This window comes from Eucyclogobius newberryi, unplaced genomic scaffold (genome assembly GCF_026437365.1).
Source record: "Eucyclogobius newberryi isolate DKJ021-1_F unplaced genomic scaffold, fEucNew1.0.hap1 SCAF_21, whole genome shotgun sequence".
Classification (NCBI taxonomy): Eukaryota; Metazoa; Chordata; class Actinopteri; order Gobiiformes; family Gobiidae; genus Eucyclogobius; species Eucyclogobius newberryi.
In genome coordinates, this window is record NW_027315846.1 from 26,877,691 (window position 1) to 26,901,576 (window position 23,886).

Genomic DNA, 23,886 nt, shown 5'->3' on the forward strand with positions numbered 1-23,886 from the left:
GGTCATCAGATGCATCTGTGCACCAAGAAAGGAAGTTGAACATTTGTTGGTATCACTGAGTCTGCTGTGTCAAGATTGAGATCGGGTGATTAGTGGTGGCCATGCTGTTGTCCAACCAGGCTGATTTTTTAAAGCAGTCTTCACAATAATCCCTGCAGTGTACAAGACTCTTTTTCTCTCCAAGCTAATGCCATGACCTTCGTGTGGTTGAGCAGTTTCCTCTGGTGTTGAGTCATCATCTCCTCTATCTGTATCTGATTCTGTCCCAGTACCAGTACCAGAGGAAGATGGTAAAGTGTCAACAACATCACCTGCGGATAAGGTGTCCACAAACACAAGCTCACTGTTCCGACGGTGAGGGTTATGGAAATGCAGCTGTGGGTAATCGTTTTGTAGATGATACTTGAAGTTGTCAGTCCTGAAATAAAAATTAAAAAAACTGGGTCAGTTTACAGACATGATACAGATGACAGAGACATACCAACGGTGATATCAGCAGCTCCAAGCTTTTCAGAATTCCCACAGTGAGGGAAGAAGTTCAAAAGGTGAATTTAGGATGAAGATAAATTCAACTGTATATATTCACTTCTCCCTTTGGACTGTATCCTTCATTGTGGGATTTTTATTTGATCAATCTTAACCTCTACTTATTCATCAGTTTGTGAGAGCCCCGGACTGTGTATCCGATACACATGTCCCCCATTGTGTGGACTAATAAAGGCTCATCTTATCTTATCTTATTAATTAATGTACCTGAATTCACTGATGTCTTGTCCTTCTTTCCGTTTAACAAGTTTGATGACGAGCTGAACCAACTTTGTCATCCGAATGAATGATTCACCTTAACGTTGAGACAAAGCAACTCGCTTCCTTGTCTTATTTTTGCCATTACAGTACCAGTATGTTGATGCATTGTTATTTAAATTATTAATTGTGACAATCATACACGGAATTATACAGTTTCTCACATTCAATATAAAACCACCTTTTATATATTTTCAAGACAAAGGTTGCTTCGTGGTTATGTCAAAATGTATTGTGAAGTTTTAGGTACCTTCCTCTTTGAGAGCCATGATGTTTGGTCAAGAATCTTGTGTATTCTCTGTAGCATGACTTATGGTAATGCATTCAATGGCAATCTCTAATATTACATAGAATATTCTCATCAGATTTCTTCTCTGCAGCTTTGTAGAGCAGACCTTTAAAAAAAGAGACAGACATGTGCAAAAAATGATTAATTTCTAGGTTCTAATTAATTGATTGTAATAATTGTAATAATTTAATAAACACATACCAGCACTTTCTGTTTCCGCCTGTACCAATCTGTCTCTTCCACGCTTCCCGTTGACTTTGGTGAATCTTTCAGCCTCACAACAGACTATGCATTGTCTGAGTAAAACTTGCTGTGAAGTGTGTGGCTCTGATGATGATGAAAGTTTGGCAGATTTTGATCGTAGCCTTTTTGGAGAGATCAATACAGCAATTGATCCCTTCCTCTTTCTTTCACTTTCAGTCTGTTCTTTCTCAAATTTTCTCAAGTTTATTTAAGTACTCACTGTACGCGCTCTGCCATGTTGCGTGAATGATTCACAAGGAATTCCTGTATCGACACCTGTTTGTACAACACACCGGTGGACACCCTTTTTACGGGGAGATTTTTGCCTTATGTCTTCAGAGCTGTCCTCATTCACCATTGACATGCCGCACACTAAAGGTTGTTTACATCGCGTAGTAACAACGCGACAACCGGCAATCACCTCATTGGTACAAATGGTATCATGTGACGTTGACACCCCCGTGGCCGATGTGCACATGCGAAAGATATAACACCGCAAATAAACGCTTTTATCTCAAGATTGACAAGGATTTCGATGGAGAACTTTTTCCTGAGTTTTCTTTGTGTAATATCCAAGAACGTGATCTTAACAGTTTTTAGTGCCCACATTTTTGGACCGAGCTTGAACGATGTGGTTTATGGCCTAATGCCTTCATGTCTATAATCTGCATTTTATGTCTCAAGTTTATAATTGTTAAGACTCTAGACTCGTGTAGTGTGCAGCTTGTATACGGAGGACACAGCAGTGTCTATTTAGAAGAAGGTACTAAAAAGTACCCGGTCTGAGGAGGCAGCCCCAAATGGAAATGTGCTAAAGCAGGGCTGAGTCGAGTCAAATAGAATAAAGTAGGTGCAAATGGAAAAGAGTCATCATTGTGGGTGAAGTTTAGATCAACATTGTAGTCCACGGTAAATACATATTGCACATTTACAAAACCAATCAAAAGTAATTTTCGACTAAATTGATTTTGTTTTGGAGTTTGGCCATACAGAGAGTAGAGTTGTTGCTGTTATTGGCTTGAACGAGTCAGAAAGAGTCCCCTTTATTCACAAACTATTTAAGAGTTGAGCTTTCCAGAAGGACATGTTAGCGCTCTAGTCAATAGCACTGGTAAATCAGGTCGCATGGCTTTGGCCAGGAAAACAAAGGTGGGATTGACTCTGTGCAAGGCAACACCAGACAATCAGATACATAGACAAGAATTAACATTTCAATTTATAAAATAAATACTTAAAGCTTGGTTGTCAACTTTAATATTGAGCACAGGTTGACTCTTTTCTCTTAAAGGACACATGTACAAAATTTTATTTTTCTTTAAACCATGTCATGACATTGTTCCCATCATAATAAATATAGTGGAATATGGCTTTATTCACGCGTGTTTCAGTAATCAGTTTAAAATTTCCCAGATTTTTGACGTAAAAGGTAGAGATCTAATTTGCTATTTTAAATGAAGATTAAAAAAAATAGCCTTTTGGCTAATTCTGGCATATTTGTAGAAATATTTATTAATATGCAATGTCCCTAAAATAAATACATAATAAAACAACAGCATGCTTAAAAAGCAAGTCAAGGAAAGCTAAGGTTTTGTTTATTTGCTCTTGGTAATTCACTTTGCTGCCAGTAGAGTGAGTGCCAACATTAAATCCTGATGAGGGAAACCCTGTTCTAAAACATGATATGCCAAAGTAAAGGTACTAAACAGCATGTTTAAAGGCCCAAAACAACACAAATAATGTATAATGTGTCCTTCAAGCATGATAATAATTTCTATCCATTTGTAATCAAACTCTCCTTCCGAATATAGACATTTGCTTGGTAAAACGATCCCAAAGTCCATGAAACCTTCCAATCTGTCGTTTTTTACACATTTCCCCATGAATTTCTTTCTGCAATTTAAATCCATACTTCTTTTCCCATCCCAAGTACCCTGTTTGTCCATAGTCCTTGTCTGTGGGCAGACCTATATATCAGAAGGTGCAGGCATAGACCACGCCCACCACCACAATGTTGCCGATGGTTGCGATGATGGCGATCCACAGCCAGATGGCGTCGGAGGACATGCGCTGCTGCTCCTCCTGCTGACTCTGCGCTGATGCTGTGGCCGCTGCATGTACGTTGGCAGAGGAATTGAAGAGAGAGTGTTCCCCACTGTAGTCATCATTTGGAGAGGAGTCCATGAAGGCCCCCGTCATCACTGGGATCTGGAGAGACAGAAAGTTTAAAGTGCGTACAGGATATACTTCGGATTTTATTCAAACAAAGGGACTGTGCCCAATTTTTTCCCCGTTATAAAGCAAAATGTGTTTTCACTCAGTATAGATATATTATAAAAGCAGCTCTTAGGATGAAAATGACACCGCTGTGCACTGTCTGCATCTATTATAAGGCATTTTATTCTCTGTGAAGCAGGAAGTGCGCCGTTAGCATGCTAATGTTTGTTAGCATGCTAATGTTTGTTAGCATGCTAATGTTTGTTAGCATGCTAATGTTTGTTAGCAGCTAATGTTTGTTAGCATGCTAATGTTTGTTAGCTCCGTTTTACCGGTGAAAATTGTGAAATGCATTTATAATCTCAGAATAACCAGGATGCTTGGAATGAATTCACTAGCAAGGACCACAACCCCAGATATCACGATGCAAGGTGTGTATTGGCAGGGGAGAAACATGAACAACACGAATGTACGAAGTTGATGCCGTTTTGGGGCTTCTTGCGATGAGGGCTGAAGGCTCCCGGGCCTCGATACCCCCATCTAGGAGATAAATTAGAATTAGAACAGTTTAAAAGAGGGTGGGAGGGAGGGACACGAAAATCACAAACAGAGGTGTATGTGATCTGGATGATTAAGTAGTGTAGCCGCAAGAAGGGGCGTTGGAAGGGGCGTGGTCCTGCTCCCAAACTTAGGATAACAAACTTATCTTCATTTCACTAGCAATGACCACAACTCCAGATACGATGCAAGGTGTTTATTGGCAGGGGAGAAACATGAACAACAAGAATGTACGAAGTTGATGCCGTTTTGGGGCTTCTTGCGATGAGGGCTGAAGGCTCCCGGGCCTCGATACCCCCAAAAGAAACTTAACGAGGCAGTGCGGATTGGCAGAATGGAGGACGAGGAGGTAATGGTGTGTGTAGACCTGGAAGATCATGGAGACCCAGAGCTCCACAATATATTGAGGTGGTCAACGACTCCTTAACTGGAGGCAGATGTGGCAGCGCCAATGTGGGAAAAGTTTGGTAGGAAATGTGGGGACCAGGCGTGGAACGACTTTAAGGATGAACCAGATCCTGAGTCCTGCTGGGAAGTGCCACTTGACGACCAGTGCACAAGGTCTGGACAGATTGCAAATGGGCTCGGAATAGATTGTGTTACCACGGTAGTCCTGCTGTTTTAGGGGAAGATCAAAGCGTTGGTTGGAGGTCCTTGATGCCGGGGTGAGGAGAACTATTGTGGACAAGACAGCCTGAGCAGGGGAACACGCCTGAAGAGATGTCGATGCCACTCGGGTAGGCTTTGAGTACCTGCAATGGAGACTGGTAGTTGAAGGTGAATGGGAAGTAATTAGTTAAGAAGGTTAAATGCGGTGAGGGTAGAATGAAGCCATGATGGAAGGAACGGAAACTGAGCTGGATGGTCTAGACTCTAGGAAGACACCTGAAGCGGTGCTTATGTGTGAAACGTGGTAGCCGAGGATGGAGGAACTGGGGTAGATGATGTTCCACCTCGGTAGTAAATGTTCTGAATGCATTTGTTGATGGCATCAGTGAATACAGGGTCATCGGACTGGATGGCCATGAACGTGAATGGCCCAACAGGAAGGCAGCAAACCCGATAGTATCGGTCTTAAAGAACCCCCAAACCGGCTGATAGAACGGTGTATCAAAGTGCAGCAGCAACTTGATGGACTGGATGAGAATGACGATGCTTTGGAGTAATGAACCTAAGACGTTAGGGTCGGGAGGTGGGAGATAAGGGGCTTGTCCCTTGGGACAAGCCTCTTATCTCCCATCTGTATGGTAAAGTTGGTATAACCAGCTGCTGTTTGGAGGACTCCCGAAACATGGAAGGACCGGCATCCCTGTGCCCGAAGGGGGAAGAGGCGGCATCCCGGTGCCCGAAGGGGGAAGAGGCGGCATGAGGGGAAGAGGCGGGAAGAGGCTGCGTGAGGGAAGAGGCGGGAAGAGGCTGCGTGAGGGAAGAGGCGGGAGGAGGCTGCGTGAGGGAAGAGGCGGGAAGAGGCTGCATGAGGGAAGAGGCGGGAAGAGAGAAGAGGCGGGAAGAGGCTGCGTGAGGGAAGAGGCGGGAAGAGGCTGCGTGAGGGAAGAGGCGGGAAGAGGCTGCGTGAGGGAAGAGGCGGGAAGAGGCTGCGTGAGGGAAGAGGCGGGAAGAGGCTGCATGAGGGAAGAGACGGGAGGAGGCTGCGTGAGGGAAGAGACGGGAAGAGGCGGCATGAGGGAAGAGCAAAGAGGCGGCATCTCGGTGCCCGAAGAGCGAAGAGGCGGCATCCCGGTGCCCGAAGAGCAAAGAGGCAGCATCCCGGCGCCTGAATGCGACTGAGGAATTAATGGATTTGGAGATGCTAGCTAATATTACGAGGCCGATATGTGCAAATCCGGGATGACCATCCTCGACTTAAAATTAGTAGATAAAAAATGGGTATGATGGAAGTAGCTTAGGTGGCATGAGTTGCTTGGCGAAGCTAGCATGAGTCATGTCCCCTGTCCTAAGACCCTCCTTCTCGGCAAGGAAAAACTACAAAACCTCTTTGGAAAAAAGTAGAAACCTTGTGGGGTTCCACGGTGAAGGGGGGCATCCGACTCTCGGACGGACAGGCAGACATGCTTCAAATAGCTGCTAGAGTAGAGTTGAGGCCACTCAGGTGGAGAACTAGTGCTTCGAGATAGAACGTTCAACTGGTCGAGTCTGGCTCCAAGGCTGGATGGGCTGATGGGCAGCTCGGTGCGGGAGGAATGAGACAACGGAGGAGGAAGGAAACGACGGAGGAGGAAGGAGACGAGGATGAGGATACGCAAAAGTGGGCGGGGCAGAGCGCGCTCCGCAGTGGAACAAGAGTTAACGGGAATTGTGAGCGCAAAAGAGAAGTTTAAAACATCGTGATTTGATGACGGTGCCGTGGTCTGGAGAACTGCCGCCGTCCACGCGGACGGTCAATGTAGAGAGAAATGACGAGAGCGTGCGGTGGGCCCTTAACGAGCGAGGCCGCGGTATGAGCGCTGGGATGACCCGGGCGCTGGAAAGACCGGAGCGCTGGGAGGAGGGCACAGGACGCGCGGCGATCTCAATACCGGCCATGCAGAGGCGATGCGAGGCGGGACGCCGGTCTGCTGACGGGAGCCTGGCCGTAAGCGAGAGCTGAGCCTGTGAGAACAGCTGATGGGACCGGACCGGTCCAGTGGGATACCAGTGGAGGATGCCCCGGTATGCGCACTCCCCCGTGCGGACTGATACAACACACACGTGCGTTTGTTTATTAGCGCAACGGAGCGCATTGCATCGCTTGTCTCCCGTAGATTTCTGTCCACTTCTGCGTCAGCTCGAACTGTCTTTCTCCGTCTTCATTTTGCCCCGTACACTGAGGGAACTATATTATGATAGATCCATGCGCTTAGGCACGCGGAAACGTGGGGACGAGCCTGACGCGGCTGCAGGTGAGCGGTAGGTGCGTTTTATGATTGATACGTGGCAGGACAAATGATTTATCCACGCCACGAGGAAATATGATAAAAAAATTGCTGAAAAATATCGTCCATACCACCTTTAAGATAACAAACTTATCTTCATTTAGGAAAATTAGCAATACATTTGGACGTGTTTTTAAAACGGTAAAAATCAGGTTCAGTGCCAGTATACTTCAACAGTTGATATGTTTCCATGCACACCAAACATCTGATCATTATCAGATTTCTGGAGTGATCAAATTATTAAAATGTCATAAAAACATTTCAATCTAATTTGAGCAATCTGATTTATTTCTGATTGTTCAGGTTTGTGCACTTTTTGACAAGGAAAATGCAAAAAAGGAAAAATGTATGTAGCAAAGACAATAATGAAAGAGAAAATGTTAAAGATCAAAAAAGTTATTTTAAAATAACTTAAACAGTTACTCTAAAAATGCAGTTATAATGTGTCCCAATGTTTTTTTGATGATCAGATTTTTCCTATTTCTTATTATAGTCATCTGATTTGTACCGGCCAAATAAATGTATCAATTGTAATGGTAGATAAATGTCGAATCATTTTGTGCTAATCTTCACCCGATATATATCCACATGGTTTTGTCAAAGTAAACGTACTCAGATACATGTAAGTGATATCAGAGCCTGATTTAAACACATTTAACATTGATTTTTACAATGTCTGTTTATTTAAATGGATATTATCAAAAGACACATCGATTTTTAGGAGACAAAAATGCGCACTCTGCAATCCACAGGCCACCCTCTGTGCCTTACGTGGTATTTATATAAATTCTACAAGGCGCAGGACTTTGCTTATTTCTGCATAAACTTTGACCCTCCTGAAAGTTTTGCGTAAAGTCTGGAGACACTCATGGAGAGGAGCAGAAGTGAAGAGAGTTTGAGGAAGTCAAACTTGCGTTTGAGTTCTTCAACATCCCTCCAAGACGATAAAAACAAATCTGAATTTGCAGACACTGATGAAAATTTAACAAGGGTTAAAAAAGAGTTAATTACGTGAGTGTGGCGATAGTGTTCAAAATTTAATTTCAATTCCATTTATTTTTGTAATGCTCAAAATCACAAACAGCGGTTGAGTCGAGGGGCATTTATGCAGACGGCCAAGCCATGAGATAAAACTAGGTTCCTTATGACCGTTTTCATGCGTGGGACCATTAATGTGTGAACAGTGAAATTGAAAGAGTCAATAGTGTTGCAGGAATACCGAGGAGAGCTAAAGATGGAATAGTTAGAATGCATGAGCTCAGAAAAGAAGAGTTTGAAGCACAACGAAAACAGTAGGTGCAAAATAGCCTATTGCCTGAAAAGTATTAAGTTTAGGCAACTAAAACACAATCTAATCTGTTGACTTAAAAGTCAATTTGAGAAGGATGAGTCGTTACAATCATTTTTATTTGTATTTGTCATAAAGCTTTTGATGTGACTGTAGCTGCTTGCAGTGTCTGCTCCTCCCTCTCTGCCCCCGTGTCTCCCTCAAAACCACTAATTAGCGCACATCTCATTATAAATTTTGGAATAAGGCTGTGCTAAATGGAAAAGAAAACTGCACAGGTGACGTCTGAATTTTCACCTTTGACAGGACTGTGACAATCTGGAAAAAGATAAAACGTGGTGATTTCTGAGGCTCAGAGAAATTTAACTTGCAAACAGGATTCTTGAAATAAGTCTGAATGAAGGTAAATACAATTCCAGATCCGTTTTTGTTGCGGAGACAATGACCTGGTTAAAATCTTTTTTGCATTTTATGTCTTTTCAAAAAGAACCTCCACACACTGATGCTTTAAACACACCTTGCATCCTTGCTTGTGTGAGTTGTTGCATGGGGCTCAGTATAAGGAGCATGTTTAATTACCCCTTATGAATATTTGAAACACACAGAGAAAAGTATTTATGGCTTTGGACAATGAATGATTCTGGTGAAGGTTAGCTTGGTGCGTGAGAGAGGAAGATGCCACACGATTCCTGCTGCCGAGGAGGAAAACTATAAAGTGCTATAAATGCACCTCCAGTGTGCTGTCATGTTCCCACATTTACAGAGAGCAACAAGGCTGCACCTGCATGGAAGGGATGGATGGAAATGTATGTCAAAATTAAAGGTGCCATAACATGCTTTTTTTCACGTTTCGTAGTCTATCCTAAGTGTATAATTGATAATAATAAGGGTTGTGCAACACCCTTAACATAATAGTTAAGAAATATCACCCAGACCTTGGACCCCCTCACCAACCCGGAAATGCAAACAGCTTGGTTTGATATTCGCCCCCACCCTTGCGAAGAGCTATCCGGCTCCCCCGCCCAACCCGTGACGTAGTCTCAGAGCGCGTGTGTGCCCCGCCCACCCGTGACGTAGTGTGTCCCCCACAGCTGTTGTGGATATTGATCAAATTATTGTCACGTCTGTGTCCTATTTATCATGAGTCAAGACGATCTTGCTGCATATGGGTCACAATGTACTATTCTGTGTATTTTAACTATTCTGTGTATTTTCTGATTATCTGTGGACTAGTCTAAACAATCTGAAAGTGGACGTCATAGTGAAGGTCAGGCCATTTTTATCAGACCCAAGCAACAGCGATATAAAACACTGCTAAATCTTGTGAAGAGTCGAATCTCAGCTGCAAGATGGACAACATCCTGCTGTTTTGCCTATTTTTCCCTGTTTTCATCAAATAAAGACTTTGAGAATGATCTTCGCCTCTCGCAGTCTGTATAGACTAAACTTCGAGAAAATTGGTGGAGGATGCGGGTCTCTCATCGTGCTTGGAAAGGAAACATCAGAATTTTGCTCTAAATGATTCCCTTCTGGATGTCGGCTGACGACGCATAGCGTCCAGTAATGGTTCAGCTGGGAATTATGGGAGAACAAGGACACCGAGCCGAGAGAGAGACAAGAGGAGTCAATTGCCAGTTTATTTTTGACTTACCATTGTGACTGGGACATTCAACAAAAGTAAGGCAGAAACCTCTTGTATTTATTACAAAAATCTGCACATTGAAAATGCTAAATTGTTGAAGTTTGCCAAAACTTGATCTAAATTTTCCACATTGCACAAGTATGAATTTAGTGAATGTTAGCTCATTAGTTTAGACAATAAGTTGGACTGATTTAAAGAGGAGTTGGACTCCAAAACACGTTGGACATGTAAAAGTACGTACAATCAGTTGGACTGATTTAAAGAGGAGTTGGACTCCAAAACACGTTGGACATGTAAAAGTACGTACAATCAGTTGGACTGATTTAAAAGGGAGTTGGACTCCGGAAAAAATAAATTAAAATAAAATAAAACGTGGAACTAAGAAAGCTACTACTTGGCTTAAAGCACTCTACTGACAAGTTTAACTACCCTCTGTGGCTAGGTGAAATTTTTATTTATTTAATTAATTTGATTTGTATTCTATTTACATTTTTAAATTGATTTATTTTTTAATTGAATTTCATTTTTAATTTTAAATCTTAAATTTTAAATTTCAATTTCAAAAATATTTTTTTCCCCTAAACTTATTTTATTTCATTATTATTGTTATAATTATGGTTCAAATTATTTATTTGTTTCATTGTTTTGTTTGTTTTTGAAATACCACTGACTGCCACATTTTTTTATTATCAAATAATAATAATAATCAAAAATTAAGATATCGATGAATTAAATTAAATGGACCTTAGCAGTCAAAATGAATACATTTTTGAAGGATCTCGACAACACAATCCGTGCAAATGAACAAAACCCAAAGGAAGCAAAAAAGCAAACTACACAAATGAAGAACCTCTTCCAAAAATATGCAGAGAAAAGATTGATTAATCACGGTGATGAAGCAGTGGCTCCCACAGAACAACAATGGAATTGTATTCATGAATATCATCAATCTAAGGTCCTGTATTACAAAACACATCAAATTTGGACAGTGAAAGGAAAAACTGTTGACAAAAAGAAACTGAAAGAACATGAAGAAAAAATTTCATTTTCAGTGAAACTACATAAAATGGCAAAAGACATTTTAATCAGAAGAGAGAGACTATTTTTGGCCAATATTCAGGTGAAACCAGAAGAGCATCAAACAATCAGAAAAAACAAAATGAAACAGAAAAACAGAGCCGATAAGCACGTCACTTTTGGAGTGAATAACAAAAACAAAGATGAAGGCTCTAGAACAGATGAGGAGAGCGAGCAGACTGGGGTACGAGGTCGACGTCACAGCTATAGCGCTCCCCCACCTCTGGCCAAAGGTGAACTGCAGTGCCCCTCCTCTGAAAACGAACATCATAGCGCATATGCACAACTGGCGAAAGAACTGAAGAAAATTATGACAGAAACGGAACAAGAAAAACCAGCTCCCCACACTTCTACTCCAGCGGTTCCTCCCCTGCAGTGCTCATCCATGGATTCATCTATGATAAGAGATACAATCAGCACCATACCACAACTGCCAACAAAACATGCTGTAGTCTCGGGTACTCTGATTATGGTCCCGTCAGAACCCACTCAAGAACAAAGACAGATGCAGGATTTGAAGCAACAGGTGTTAGCTTTGACAACATTGGTTTCCAGACAAAATCACATCTCCAAATTCATGCTCAAGCAAACAGTGGCTCAAACAGAACAACTTGCCACCAATGCATGGTCACCACCTGAAGTGGCTTCAGACACAGATGAAGAAAGAAGATTAGATGTGGCGGCTGATCTACGCAGGAAACAAGAAGAAAAAAAACTTGGACGAAAGGGGGAACAGTCCTAGGAACTGGGCTAATAGAGGCAAAAAGTAAGAAGCAAACACAGCAGAAACTCCACATTCAAAGAGAAGTGAAACAACAGAAGAAAAAAGGTTTAGACCCATTTGTGTCAACACCAAATCAATATGTGATGGGAGCATTCACAGGAATGGTGGATGAGCATGGATACGACGATCCTTTCCTGAGTGGAGAACTTCACCCGCTCCACGTACACAAAGGTACCAAGGAAGAAGATGATGATTTTTTTAGCAATGAAGAGGCTCCTCCTCTCATTGCACCTCTCCGAATGACAGCAAGTAACCAAGGAGTGTACCAACCATTCGCATTGAAAGATCTAGAAGGGCTGATGTTAAAACTGCCCAAACTGACACAAGGTGTGCCGGCCTTCCTCAGAGCATTGATAACGAATACTGCGGGAGAAACACTTTGCTGGGGAGATGTGTCTGCAATTCTTATAAGAGCAACAGATGAGAATACGGCGGCCAGGATCCGTTCTGAAGTATCCAACCAGATTCATGCTCCAGTTAGAGCATCCACATAATTTGCCACCATAAAGCCTCAGTTAACTCAAGTACTTAAAGGAATGTATCCCACCTGCCTTCCTGACGCACTGTTGGCTCTGGAAATGAAAAAATGATGAAGACTACTTTACATATAAACAAAGAGCTAAAGCACAGTTCCATGATGCAACTGGAGAGCCCATACAACCTGGTACTGGCAACACTCTCATGTTCTTTTCTACTCTGGTAAAAGGACTACCTAAATGTGTCCAGGATCATTTGGCTGATGTTGTGGGGCTTTATTCCAAGACAGAAAAAGAGTTTGATGCCAACTGCCAACATCTCGTTGCTAAGTACCTGAAGGGAAAAAAGGACGGAAAGAGGATATGGAAAAAATGAAATTGGCAATGATCAAATTACAACTCAAAAAGCTCCAAGAAGAGGTGAATGATAAAAAGAAAGAAAATAAGTTTGCCAAGGTAATGGCTGTGGCAACAGAAGAGAATCCAGTGTCAGACAGTGCCCAACAGATTGCTATGGCAGTTAAAATGGTCCTGGGACAAGTACAAACCACTATGACACAACCACAGGCAATCCCATCCGCCACAGAACCAAGGAACAACACACCTGCTTCAGAAATCATCTACAATCAAGGACGTGAACGTAACACATTCTATCGTGGAAGAGGCCGTGGGGCAGGAGCTGGAAGAGGACAGAACAGGTTCAGTGTGGCTCCTGATCAGTGCTTGAACTGCTTTGGAACTGGACATTGGGCTCGAGACTGCCCCAGAGGGCAGACACAAAGAAGTCAACACCAAATGGCCCCAAACCAACCTGGCCAATTTCAAGGACCTCAAATGATGAATATGAGTCAACCCATGTCAAGCCAGAATCATCTACCACCACCCTTGCCCCTTGTGGTCTCCCTGGTTATACCACATCTTTGGGCCTTGGGCTGGCACTGTTTCTGTTTTTCACCAATATTATTGTTATTGCCTGTGTATTGATTATGATTGGATGCTGTGCTGTCTTAGATCACTTATAGAACGCTTGATTGCATCTGCTCTTACTAGACAACCTGCTTATCCTTTGACCCTGATTACACACGCTATTACTCTGCCAAACACAAATCTATCTCTGATAGTGACAAGACTCCTATACTTTTTCCAGAATCTGACTAATCTGATTAGTATATCCCACCATGTGTTTACGCTAACTGGGGATGCTCCTTGTCTCACACCGATTTTTACTACATTATTTATTTTAAGGATTTGCTTGATTATATCATGATTTAATTTGATTTTTAAACATTTTGTATTTTTTGGGGGGGTTTACGTTCTGTTATTTTGTGAGGTTGCGTCCTCTTTAGTGTGATCACATGTGGATGTGATAAAAGGGGGAATTGTGGATATTGATCAAATTATTGTCACGTCTGTGTCCTATTTATCATGAGTCAAGACGATCTTGCTGCATAGGTCACAATGTACTATTCTGTGTATTTTAACTATTCTGTGTATTTTCTGATTATCTGTGGACTAGTCTAAACAATCTGAAAGTGGACGTCATAGCGAAGGTCAGGCCATTTTTATCAGACCCAAGCAACAGCTTTATAAAACACTGCTAAATCTTGTGAAGAGTCGAATCTCAGCTGCAAGACGAACAACATGCTGCTGTTTTGCCTGTTTTTCCCTGTTTTCATCAAATAAAGACTTTGAGAATGATCTTCGCCTATCGCAGTCTGTATAGACTAAACTTCGAGGGGGAGGGGGAGGGGGGATGATGACGCGTGGCTGTGGTTATGACGCGGTCTTGTAGCCACCCCCCGTCAGTTTGGAGATTCGAGGAAAGGAGATAGTCTGTAATATAGCTAAACACTGCGGGAATCAATCAAAAAAACACTCTGGGTACATATATGAAGCACAAATAGCAATGTAAGAAGGTTAAAAGCTCTGAAAAGTCAATTTTGCATGTTATGGGACCTTTAAAAATGCAGTCTTGTTTGTTTTGTAAAATAAAAAGCAGGTCAATGATGTTTGAAAATACAATGTATGTTTCCATCCATAAAATAAATCATCTTCTTATATAAAAAGATGTGGTGCTGTGATGTCAGCTACTAATATGTTTTTTAGAGTAACTGTTATAAACTACATTTTCTCTTTCATTTCTCCCTTTTCAGCATACATTTCCTTGTCAAAAACTGCACAGATATGAACAATCAGAAAGATATCAGATTATTCACATCAGATGGAAATTGAGATAATAAGGTAGCAGAGGAACCAAGTCCTTATTTTGCAAGTCTAAAGCCTTTTAGAGTCAATTTTGAGTCACGTCCCAAGTCAATGGCCGACAAGTCCAAGTCACTTTCAAGTCTTCTGCTTTGAGTTTCAAGTCCTTTCAAGTCATTGTACCAAATAACAGAAAAGTGCTCATACTTTGGTCAATGGTTCTGTTTTAAAAGTCCTGGGTCCTCATTTATACATTTTCCTTGAGCACTCAAAAGGGCAGAGGCCCACTGTACCATACATGGTACCTATAAAACTTCCACCAGGCGCACGCGCGGAGAGAAGCAGAGCTAAAGAGAGTCTGAGGAAGTATTTGATTCAGGAACTTGTCAGCAAATACATCTTATAGCCTAAATTCATTGTATTCAGAGAGATGATCACATTTAAACTCTCCTGCTGCTTTCGCTCTGTCAGGAAAGCTTCCTGGGCATACGTGCACGCTCAATGTCCCCTCCTTTGACCATTCAGACCTCTGTGTGCATATTTTAATGTGCACGAACAGTACCATGGACAAACCTCAAGCACGTTATTCAAACATACGAGTCTGAAGCACAGCAAAGACAATATCTGCTAAATAGCCTCTGGCCTGAATAAAAATGTTGTTTTAAAAGTCGATTTGAGTGTGTTTGTGTAGGGGTTGGCTCACAGACAAGTGGGGAGCCGTTGCAATCATTTTTATTTGTATTTGTCATAAAGCTGCTGCTGCGTGCAGCCTCTGCCCCTCTCTCTCTGTCTCGCATGCTCATTCATAAGTCACTTTGCATGGCCATTTTCTTGTAATTTTAGAGATGTGGAGAGGGCTTGACTTAACATGGGTTTCTGCAGATTGCATGCAGATTCTGGCTGCAGGTATTTATAAAGCACAAATTGCGTGGTGGACAAGAATCATGTCCCGAGTTATTGGCCTTCAAGTCAAGTCCTAAGTTTTAATCCATTTTATCAAGTTATCTAAATAGTGACTCAGTTCTGACACTCTTGTCCAAGTCACAACTTGCAGCTCCAAACTCTGTCAGATAGTGTTCAGAGTTTTGTTGCACAAGTACAGGAAGCAAAGCCAGTGTCTTTGTAAAGTATTGTGTTACAGAAGGTAGCTTCTCAAAGTCTACATCAAAGCATACTTTTCAGTGTATGACAGAGGAATGTGAATAGCATTCCCTATTTCCCTATTTTATCAGTTTTACGTCAAATGTTCCTGGATAGGAGTGACTCTTCTAGACTACAGGGAAACTAACCAAACGGTCAGCTAGACAATGACTTGATGTAAATTAAACTTTGAGAGGTCATGATACAGAGAGTATATAAACTTTGTAAGACCACACCTCCGGACTGCTATGCCGGTTAGCTTTTGGGACCTTTTACAAATTCAGCGACTGAAATTGGAACATTTAGGGGTAAAGAAATTAAAATCCAGGAAAGAAATTTATAAATCAAACCTGATGAAACAATCCTTCACTTGTATATAGCCTTAACACTTTCCTTGAACTGTAAAATGCATTACAGATAAACTGTATTAATTCAGCCTTGTGCAGGCAAATATAATATATATACAATATAGCTCATTTTACGCTGGAGTTGGGTGGTTTATGGAATACTTGCGCAGTGAAATACTTTTAACTTTAAAGCTTTGCAGATAAAAGCAATCCCACACTACAAGTATTCGTGTTCTACTGTCGCTTAAACATAACACAAGACAAAGAGTAACAGATAAACGTCTATAAACCATTCAAATATTCATGGGGTTTTGGTCACATGGCTTATTTGCTGTTACTACCATATTGAAGATGTCACACATGTTGCCAGATGTTGCTTATCTCTGTGGTTAGATAGTCATAAAATACAGCACATAAAACTGAAAACCAAAGACTCGCTGACACTTTGAGGCAGAGACAACATGCCACAACAACATCTGCTCTTCCTCGTCCACAAGCCCTCAAAGATTTTCAAGAGCACAGACTTTGTGTGGTGACAGCTCGCAGACAGGTGCGGCTCACAGACAGGTACGGCTCACAGACAGATGCGGCTCTCAGACAGGTGGGACTCACAGACAGGTGCGGCTCACAGACAGATGCAGCTCATAGACAGGTGCAGCTCACAGACAGGTGGGACTCACAGACAGGTGCGGCTCACAAACAGGTGCGGCTCATAGACAGGTGCAGTTCACAGACAGGTGCGGCTCACAGACAAGTGGGACTCACAGACAGGTGCGGCTTGCAGACAGGTGGGACTCACAGACAGGTGCGGCTCACAGACAGGTGGGACTCACAGACAGGTGTGGCTCACAGACAGGTGCAGCTCACAGACAAGTGGGACACACAGACAGGTGGGACTCACAGACAGGTGCGGTTCACAGACAGGTGCGGCTCACAGACAGGTGGGACTCACAGACAGGTGCGGCTCAAAGACAGGTGCGGTTCACAGATAGGTGTGGCTTAAATATATCTTGTCTGATTTGAGATTCTCCCTCTTTTGTTCTACCGACAGAGGTGGACAATGAGACAAATGTGTCACTTTACTAAAACTGTGGGGAAGTTAAAATGATCCACCATGAACAAGTGATTTATTTAATTCAAAGCAAAATATAATATATTTTGAATGGTGAAACATCCTCAAAATGTCACCAATAGCATGGAAGTTGAAACACATACATTTCTCTATTATTCGTTTATGCCGGTCCCAGAAACACAGACTGTAGTTTAATATAGGCTACATAGGCAATTAAGAATCAATCAACCAATTAATTCTCACATATTCATTTAGTTCAACTAGGTACTGTGGCTTGCAAAAGTATTCATAACCATGGGACTAAAATTTTTGTTACATCTTGACCACAAACTGAAGTAAATTGTATTGGCTACACAAAGGGGCACACAGTTGTGAAGTAGAAGGATAATTATATGGGTCTAATGCAGAGGACAAACATTTCCTCACGTGGACATGAATGGCTACTCTAATCATCACACTTGATTTCCAGATTTAAAAAATACATATTATTAATACAAAATCATGTGCAGCTTGCAAAAGTATTCAACTCCTTTACCTTACCCCGAGTGCAACCAATTACTGTCAGAAGCTGCTGAAAGACTGAAAGCTGACCTGACCGATAATCCCTTTGCATGCCTGAACACAATGACATAATTATAATCAAATAAACAAGCAAAGTAACTGTGTTTGACTGAGCTTCATTTATCTTTTATATTGACAGATTCCCACAATAAAATGCCATACAATAAGCACATGTAGGCCTGTCCTAAAGTCATGAAAAAAATTGCTAAAACAAAAGTGGATAAGTGGATTAGCAAGGGCACCAGATAGCACTTGTTCTGTAGTTTATTTTAATCAAACTCACCACAGAGCTGTGACATCCAGCTCTGACAATTTGCTGCATATCCTTCCCTCTGCATGTTGGACTCTGCCAGGGCTGCCCTTTGTCACCGGTTCTGTTCATAATTTTTATGGACAGAATTTCTAGGCGCAGTCAGGGGTCGGAGGGTGTCTGGTTTGGGGACCACAGGATCTCATCTCTGCTGTTTGCAGACGATGTTGTCCTGATGGCTCCATCAAACCCGGACCTGCAACATGCACTGAGACGGTTTGCAGCCGAGTGTGAAGCGGCTGGGATGAGAATCAGCACCTCCAAATCCGAGGCCATGGTTCTCGACCGGAAAAAGGTGGCTTGCCCTCTTCAGGTGGGTGGGGTGTCCTTGCCCCAAGTGGAGGAGTTCAAGTATCTCGGGGTCTTGTTCACGAGTGAGGGAAGGATGGAGCGTGAGATCGACAGGCGGATCGGACCGTTGTGGTAAAGAGGGAGCTGAGCCGAAAGGCAAAGCTCTCTATTTACCGGTCGGTCTACGTTCCTACCCTCACCTATGGTCATAAGCTTTGGGTAATGACCGAAAGAACAAGATCGCGGATACAAGCGGTCGAAATGAGTTTCCTCCTACACGGGGGGAGCTCGGAGTAGAGCCGCTGCTCCTCCACGTCGAGAGGAGCCAGCTTAGGTGGCTCGGGCATCTGTTCCGGATGCCTCCTGGGCGCCTCCCTCGGGAGGTGTTTCAGGCATGTCCCACCGGGAAGAGGCCCCGGGGAAGACCCAGGACACGCTGGAGAGACTATGTCTCTCGGCTGGCCTGGGAACGCCTCGGGATCCCCCCGGAGGAGTTGGAGGAAGTGTCTGGGGAGGAGGAAGTCTGGGAGTCCCTGCTCAGACTGCTGCCCCCGCGACCCGGCCCCGGATAAAGCGGCAGAAGATGGATGGATAGATGGATGGATGGAAAGATGGATCCTTCCCTCTCTCATCTTTATTTCATAGTACACTGTCAAAAAAGACTACTTTTTTTTAAATTTCAGTTTGTATTATATATTGAGATAAAATGTTTAGGCCACAGAAATTACAGTTTGTTCTGGTGAAAATAAGCTATAAAATATTTCGGAACATGAGTGATCACTGTTGTTTTGTTCTAATGAATATAGCTCACGGAGGCTAAAAGGTTGGAGACCCCTGCTATAGAATCCAAAAATAAAATGACTCTCGCAGCTAACCTGCCACATTGCAAATCCCAGCCCATATGCACTTTGACATCACACACTTACGCGCCCCTACACACGCTCACACACGCTCACACACTCTCACACACATGCTCACTCACACACACGTTCACACACACACGCTCACACACACGCCCCCTCACACGCTCACACACACGCTCACACACACGCCCACACACACGCTCACACACACGCTCACACACACGCCCACACACACGCCCACACACACGCCCCCACACACGCTCACACACACGCTCACACACACACTCACACACGTTCACACACACGCTCACACACACGCCCCCACACACGCTCACACACATGCCCCCTCACACGCTCACACACACACGCCCATACACACGCCCACACACACTCGGAGTGGGGTCTTCCCTCTCTCCTTCAGGGTTCTCATTGGCTCCTGGTGGTGAATAATGGGCATGAACCTTTTCCTGTTCACATGAGCTTAATGGGAGCGGACAGGCGTGTGCACCCCCCTAGTCACTTCCCCACCCCTCTGACCCCCCTCCTCACCCCACATCTCCCCCCGCCCCTGCATTTATATTCCACAACAGCTCTCTCACGCTCATCACAACATCACTTTTTTATAAGATGTCAAAAAAAAAAAAGGTTAATACTGGTATAAAAGGGTGCAAATACAATCGCAACTGAATTGGAATTGCAATGATAATGCAATTAGCAAATTTAGCTAAAATAGACTTTATGAGTATGACATCACAGAATTTAGGAATTTTAGCAATGAGTAAAACTGTATAGTCAATAGTGAGTAATGATTTTTCTGCCGTAGGAGCTCGGAAAAATTATTATTTCAAGTCAAGTCTTTTCTTCTTCAGTTTTTTCGCACCAGAGGGATATATTCATTTGGACACGACGACCACAAACTGTTGTGTTTGTGTCTTGATTCTACTCCCGCACAATGAAGTAGACCAATCATCGCATGGTCAGGTGCTGTGGTTGCCAGTTTGTCATTACAAATAAATGGTGTTTGTGCATAATAAATTACTGCTGTGTGCACTGCTACGCCAGCAGCACTACTACTGTGTTTGCGCAGCAACAGCGCTTCTGCGCTAGTGTTGCACGGGTGGCTGCCCACGAGTCCGAAGGTTCACTGGTCCGAAGGTTCACTAGTCCGAAAATTCAGAAATTTTAAGGTTCACTAGTCCGAAGGTTCACGGGTCCGAAATTTACCCGAAATTTTAAGGTTCACATGTCCGAAGGTTCACTGGTCCGAAGGTTCGCTAGTCCGAAGGTGTGACTCCGCGCAGCGGGCTCTCCTCGCCTCCCTTTGCCCTACTTTTAAGACTTTTCTAGTGTTGATGCACTTTTTATGATTAAACTCACGTATTCTCCATAACCGATTTGTTTCTGTACATAGCCTGAGCTCCTTATCGTATTATTAATGAATGAATTAACTCAAATAGCCCAGCGGTTTCGGCCGCGCGCCGCGGCTCTGTAGACACTCCCGTCTTGGCCAGCTGAATTTCCTTTTTTGACTACCAATCCTACGGTGATCGGATCACGCGTATTTCTATACTTATAATCAAAATGAAGGCATAGAGTGGAGGATTCTGATCACGCATATTTCTTATGATTCAGACGGCCCCTCATCTGCCTGAAGAGTGGGTCCAGCTCGACTCCGACGGTCCCTCATCTGCCTGAAGAGTGGCTCCAGCTCGACTCCGACGGTCCCTCATCTGCCTGAAGAATGGGTCCAGCTCGACTCAGACGGTCCCTCATCTGCCTGAAGAGTGGGTCCAGCTCGCCTCCGACGGTCCCTCATCTGCCTGAAGAGTGGGTCCAGCTCCAGTCTCCCTCGTGTCCGTCTGTCCGTCTGTGAGAGTCGGATCTCTCCTTCACTGGAACTCCTCCAGGTTTCTACGCTTTTTTCCCAAAGAGGTTTTTTTTGTAGTTTTTCCTGGCCGAGAAGGAGAGTCTAAGGACAGAGGACCCTGGGACATCGTCCCTCGCCACCACAGACATTGTCTGACTCCATCGCCACCACAGACATTGTCTGACTTCATCGCCACCACAGACATTGTTGATTCATTTCTCCCTGTGGCCCTCAGAGGCGACTGTTGTTGTGATTTTGGGCCTCACAAAAATAAATTGATTTGATTTGATGATCAAATGAAGGCATAGAACGGAGGATTCTGTTCACGCATTTTTCTTATGATCAAATGAGGGCACAAAGCGGAGGATTCGATATGTTCCCTTGTTATTTTTATATACACAGTACAACTTGCGGTGCCACCTGTGAGCAGCTGGTACATTAAACGTGACAAGCCCCAGTGCGTGTCTTCGTGCTTCGTGCACATTTTACAGACTGACTACATCCCGATGCCGTCTGCACCTTCACTTTAGCCTATGAGGAACTTTCGGACCAGTGAACCTTCGGACCAGTGAACCTTCGGACCAGTGAACCTTCGGACTAGCGAACTTTCGGACCAGTGAACCTTCGGACTAGCGAACCTTCGGACTAGTGAACCTTTAAAACCTTAGGACTTGTGAACCTTCGGAATAGCGAACCTTCAGACTCGTGGGGGGTAACCGTTGCACGCTGTGCTTGCACTTCGCACAAGTCAGGTTGCCAGATTGGGGGCTCGTTTATTGCCTCGGGGCCCTAAGCGGCTGCTTAGTTCGCTATAGGCTTAGACGGCCCTGTTTGTGACAGTCGAATGGAGAGGATTTTAAAACCAGGATCCAAACTTGTGTAAATGAAGTCGAAGGATACCCCAGGTATGTTTTTGATGTTAGAATATGGTTAAAAGCTAAACAAAAGTCAATTTAGCATATGTGTCCTTTCAATTCAATTAGACAAAATGTCAACAAGCGCATTATGCACAAACAAAAGGCAGTGCTGTTCTCTTAATGATTGCCATCTTATGTTAGAGTATAATGCACACTGTAATCCATTAACCTTAGATAAACTGATAAACTTCAGAGGTTTTAAGATTGTTGCCGTAGAACGCAGAACTGGGAGAAATGAAAATGAATCAGAAACATTTGAGTGATATCGCATGTCTAGATATTTCAAGATTCTACTGGACAAGAGCTTACAGTAGTAGCTCAAATGGACGCAAGTAACCGATTAATAATTGCAAACAAGTAAATTAACTGACTTTTCTTCACTAGAAATACAAAATATAAATACTTAAAATTCTCGCCATATAGATAAAATGTCAGTTAATCATTAGTTGTCCTCCATTTTGGAATTTTGGCCATTCTGATGAAAGGGTCAGAACAAGTTAAATTAATGTTTTGCCAAAATGGTTCACTCCAACTGAGGATGAATTGACAACAGCAAAATAAAACATTAGAAGTAGAAGAGGAAACACAAATTGAAATGCTCTAATTGTATTAAACACTGTGTGTGTATTAACTCCAAACATCAGAATATTAATCAAAAGGAAACCATATAACAAGCAAAGAAATAACCAATGACGTGGATGTGGGGAGGAGAGAGTAAAGGCCTTTCGCTGTCATCACACCATCATTACTCACAAGACACATGCATTGCTTATGTTGATGGCTCTTCAAGTGCACTCACAGAACAACCTCTCTCCTATGTCCTCACAAACACATTTAGCTCTAATAAAACATTCATGGAAGACTCATTATAACAAGTATATATTCAGACAGATGTGAAAGTATGTCAGCGGTACTCCGACCAGTACATCAGTACATGCTGTCATTACTGTCATTGTGTCCTGGGGGAAGACACTTCACCCAACAGGGGCAAGCTGTGGAACGTGCTGGGACAGAATAATATCTCTCAGTATTTTTGTACAGATCAATGTCCATTTGGTCATCAGATTCATCTTCCAGGGTTCAGATGGGCATGATTGACAAGTCGATTAGTTAATCAGAGCTGTATATATCAGAAAAATTTGGCGGCTGATGAGGAAAAAATAAATTAAATATCATAGGGACTGAAAACATTGCAGATTTCTGCAGAATCAATGAGCAAAGCATAAAATGGTGTTAATCTGAGGTGAGAAAAAATGTATTTTGTTCTAAATGATGAAGACCAATGAGCTCTTCTGTCATCTTCACTTTACAATTCAACTTGTTTTGACTTTGTTCGGCTGGATTATTGAGTGTTTTCGTTGTCGTCGCGATGTGCCCCGGCTCCGAGCCCCCAATGCCAGAGTCTGTTGTAGGTTTGGACAATTTTCATCTGCTGCTGGCGGACAGAACGAGAGAATGGGGGAAGAAGAGAGGTGGAGGTCTGGCTGTGTATGTAAACACGAGCTGGTGTAAACCCGAACACTGCACAGTGAAGCAGCAGCTATGTAACAAGGATATTGAACTATTGGCTATTGGCATGAGGCCATATTATCTGCCCCGGGAGTTCTCACATGTGATTTTGATCGCAGTCTATTTGGCCCCGTCTGCCAATGCTGAATATGCTTGTGAAGCACTGCTCTCCTGCACTTGTGGGCTGCAAACACAGCACCCAGCTCTCTTACTCGTCTCTGGTGACTTTAACCACGCTTCTCCCTCTGCTGTTCTACCAACATACACCCAGTATGTCACCTTCCCCACCAGAGACAATAGAACATTGGACTTGTTTTTTGCCAACACCAAAGAGGCTTATTCTTCTTCCCCCCTCCCTCCCCTGGGCAGCTCGGACCACAACCTTGTACATCTGAGGCCTGTGTATGAACTGTAATGGCAGAAAATGGGTCATGTCATGTCATTCTAATGTTTCTCCCGTGTGCAGATGGGATAAGAATATGAGGTCCTGATTATACTG

At 43.1% G+C, this 23,886-nt stretch overlaps 1 protein-coding gene across 1 annotated transcript in view; it reads right to left on the reverse strand.

Moving 5' to 3' along the window:
- Window positions 1-2,932: 2,932 nt before the first annotated feature.
- Window positions 2,933-23,886, reverse strand: part of LOC140370725 (uncharacterized protein C14orf132) — a 99,155-nt gene continuing 78,201 nt past the window's right edge. The window contains exon 2 of the mRNA XM_072457935.1: window positions 2,933-3,541. Within this exon, the coding sequence (XP_072314036.1) occupies window positions 3,308-3,541 (234 nt within the window). The 3' untranslated portion in view covers window positions 2,933-3,307. The remainder of the gene's footprint in view (window positions 3,542-23,886) is intronic.